Below are 3,496 nucleotides of genomic sequence, written 5' to 3' on the forward strand. Positions count from 1 at the left end.
TTTACATTTACATTTAAGTCATTTAGCAGACGCTCTTATCCAGAGCGACTTACAAATGCAGCATATACATCTTTCAAAGCATTTGACATTAGTAGACTTAAAATGACATACTATTGACAAAATGTACACGTCTACATTATTCGTAAGAGAACATGCTAAAACCTGGTTTAACCATGTGCGAGAAGGGGCTCAACACTCAAGAATCCAGTTTGGTCTCAGAATACGTATAGCTCATGTCTAAATAGACTGAGAAAAATGTACTTGAAACATTTTTCGACCAATAGTAAAGCACTGTTTGTCATCCAATAATTTTTTGCATAATATGCCTCCAGTCATCTGCAGAACATTCAAATGTAGGCAGGGTGGTCTACTCTGTGCCATCAGTTGATACTGGGCTGACCGTGCACTCTGATGCGGTAGAGGCAGGTGTACTCCGTGTGTCCCCAGTTGGACAGCACCCGAACCTCTATGATCTGATAGGCTTTATCGTTCTCCTCGGTGACGGGTTAAGTCTGTAGCGCGTCACCATCCTCCTGGTAGGTATAGCTGCCAAGTAGCTTACCCTCCTCCTGGTATTCATCATCCAGACCATAGACGTTAAACTGGCGTGGGGCGCTGTCGATGTTGCCTGTTGGCGACAGGTCTTTGGGGATGTGCTCCAATGAGAAGGCAGAGGGCACGATCCTCATGGAGAGACGCATCACCAGGTAACCATGGGAACCCTGAAACGCCCAGCAGTTCCCTGGATGGACGTCGGGCTGTATGACCACACGAGGAGACTGTGAGAAGTACCAGAGTGGGAGGCCGAACAGACTCATCAGTGCAGTCTTTGTCTCAAACGTCTCAGAGCAGCGAGTGCCCAGGATGTTGCCACCTCCAGACTCCAGAGCGTAGTCCACCAGGCCGGTCCGATCCTGGGAGTAGAGTTTCAGAGCATTCTTCACCATCAGCTGCACATGCTCCTCGGACATCCCGGCCCCAACAGTGTGCATCACGGTCTGAGAGACCGTCTCAGTGCTGAGCATCTCCTGCCTGGCCCTGTTCTCCTCAAGCTGCAAGCTCACGTTCTGCAGGATGCTGAGCTCCAGGGAGGCCAGAGAGGCCTGCAGGTCTGCCCCGCTCACATAACGCTCAGAGAGCCACTGCATTAGTGACTCAGGGAGTTCCTTCTCCCCGGGTTCGGAATCTCCGGCCTGCTCACTGCCGTAGAACAGGATCCGCAGTTCTCGCCTCACCTGAACAGACACCTGCTCAGACACCATGTCATGGAGATGGTTCAAGCGGTCCCCCATGCCCTGGCATCCCATCACCCCCTGCAGGTCCTGCCTAATGCTCCCCAGTGCCGCCTCCAGCCGTTGCACCTCCGCCAGCATGGCATCATGGGACTCACTGACTGGCGCAGGAACTGGCGTAGATGAATAACTACAGGAAGGGGTGAAGGGAAATAGATGAATAACTACAGGAAGGCGTGAGGGGAAATAGATGAATAACTACAGGAAGGGGTGAGGGGAAATAGATGAATAACTACAGAAAGGGGTGAGGGGAAATAGATGAATAACTACAGGAAGGGGTGAGGGGAAATAGATGAATAACTACAGGAAGGGGTGAGGGGAAATAGATGAATAACTACAGGAAGGGGTGAGGGGAAATAGATGAATAACTACAGGAAGGGGTGAGGGGAAATAGATGAATAACTACAGGAAGGGGTGAGGGGAAATAGATGAATAACTACAGGAAGGGGTGAGGGGAAATAGTGTATGAGCCCATTCAAGTCTCTTAGAGGGCACAAGGTTACATTATAATTCGGTAAAAAAATGATCAAATAATCTAAACTGACATTGATTTGTTTAATTGATAAGTAATGCACAATTTTCTTAATTAGGTTTACGTTAAATTAAGATGCTAGGAAACCTGTCTCTTCAAAATGTGTGTTCATAGTTTGTTTCAGGCCAATTAATGTTTCAATTAAATTCTGAATTTGATGTTAGTGATTTGATAATTAAAATAGATGTGATTTCAAAGAGAATGTTAGGTTAAGCAATTAACACATGGTGAGTTACAAATCTCTAATTTATTTACCCAATATATTTTTTTAAGGAATGATTTTTTGCTGTCAACATTATGCTTGTTTTTCAATGTAATTGTGACAATTGTGGTGGACACACTGCTATAATCCTAAAAGTGTATCTATCCACTTGCCATTCCTTTTCGAATGTCAGACAATGTTTGTGTTTCAGAATGCACATCACAGCTAAACCTGGCAACAGACCCTCAGTGGCGCCACAGCTTTACCTAACACAGCTTTACCTAACACAGCTTTACCTAACACAGCGTTACCTAACACAGCTTTACCTAACACAGCTTTACCTAACACAGCTTAACCTAACACAGCTTTACCTAACACTGTTCTCCTTCTATAGAAATCCAACACAAACCAAAACCAAAGAATTACGGCACGGTTCTATGTGTGTTCGCACTGGCTTAAACAAGACTGGCTTAAACAAGACTGGCTTAAACACCACTGGCTTAAACACGACTGGTTTAAACAAGACTGTCTTAAACAAGACAGGCTTAAACAAGACTGGCTTAAACAAGACTGGCTTAAACAAGACTGGATTAAGCAGGACTGGCTTAAACAAGACTGGCTTAAACACGACTGGCTTAAACACCACTGGCTTAAACACGACTGGTTTAAACAAGACTGGCTTAAACAAGACTGGCTTAAACACCACTGGCTTAAACACGACTGGTTTAAACAAGACTGGATTAAGCAGGACTGGCTTAAACACCACTGGCTTAAACACGACTGGCTTAAACAAGACTGGCTTAAACACGACTGGCTTAAACACCACTGGCTTAAACACGACTGGTTTAAACAAGACTGGCTTAAACAAGACAGGCTTAAACAAGACTGGCTTAAACAAGACTGGCTTAAACAAGACTGGATTAAGCAGGACTGGCTTAAACAAGACTGTCTTAAACAAGACTGGCTTAAACAAGACTGGCTTAAACAAGACAGGCTTAAACAAGACTGGCTTAAACAAGACAGGCTTAAACAAGACTGGCTTAAACAAGACAGGCTTAAACAAGACTGGCTTAAACAAAACTGGTTTAAACAAGACTGGCTTAAACAAGACTGGTTTAAACAAGACTGGCTTAAACAAGACCGGTTTAAACAAGACTGGCTTAAACAAGACCGGCTTAAACAAGACTGAAAGAAACGAGAGGAAGAAAAAAAGGAAAGAAATCACAAAACAGCCGTGGAAGGAACCACCACTAAAGTCAAGACCACCTAAACTCACGGTGAACGGCGGCATCCCATTGGATAGTTCAGTCAGAATCTCTAGTAGAAACACTTTAATTGTTCAGGGACACGACATCTAATAAGGGTTCTATATTGAGCGCCTTTATTTGTTTTCCTCTGACTCGCGGCTACAGAAAAACGCAGTCGCTCTAATTACTAGTGCTGTCATTAAGAGATGTGGAGGTATTAAAC

The 3,496-nt window shown here is 44.5% G+C and overlaps 1 protein-coding gene across 1 annotated transcript; it reads right to left on the reverse strand.

Annotated features, from left to right (window-relative positions):
* Positions 1 to 61: 61 nt before the first annotated feature.
* LOC124017351 (SUN domain-containing protein 1-like) lies at positions 62 to 1,406 on the reverse strand. Its single transcript, XM_046332603.1, is given in 1 exon segment — positions 62 to 1,406. A coding segment is annotated over 1 exon segment (993 nt). The 5' UTR covers positions 1,374 to 1,406; the 3' UTR covers positions 62 to 380.
* Between the last annotated feature and the right edge of the window lie 2,090 nt (positions 1,407 to 3,496).

This window comes from Oncorhynchus gorbuscha, unplaced genomic scaffold, assembly GCF_021184085.1.
Source record: "Oncorhynchus gorbuscha isolate QuinsamMale2020 ecotype Even-year unplaced genomic scaffold, OgorEven_v1.0 Un_scaffold_19190, whole genome shotgun sequence".
NCBI classification, from domain to species: Eukaryota; Metazoa; Chordata; class Actinopteri; order Salmoniformes; family Salmonidae; genus Oncorhynchus; species Oncorhynchus gorbuscha.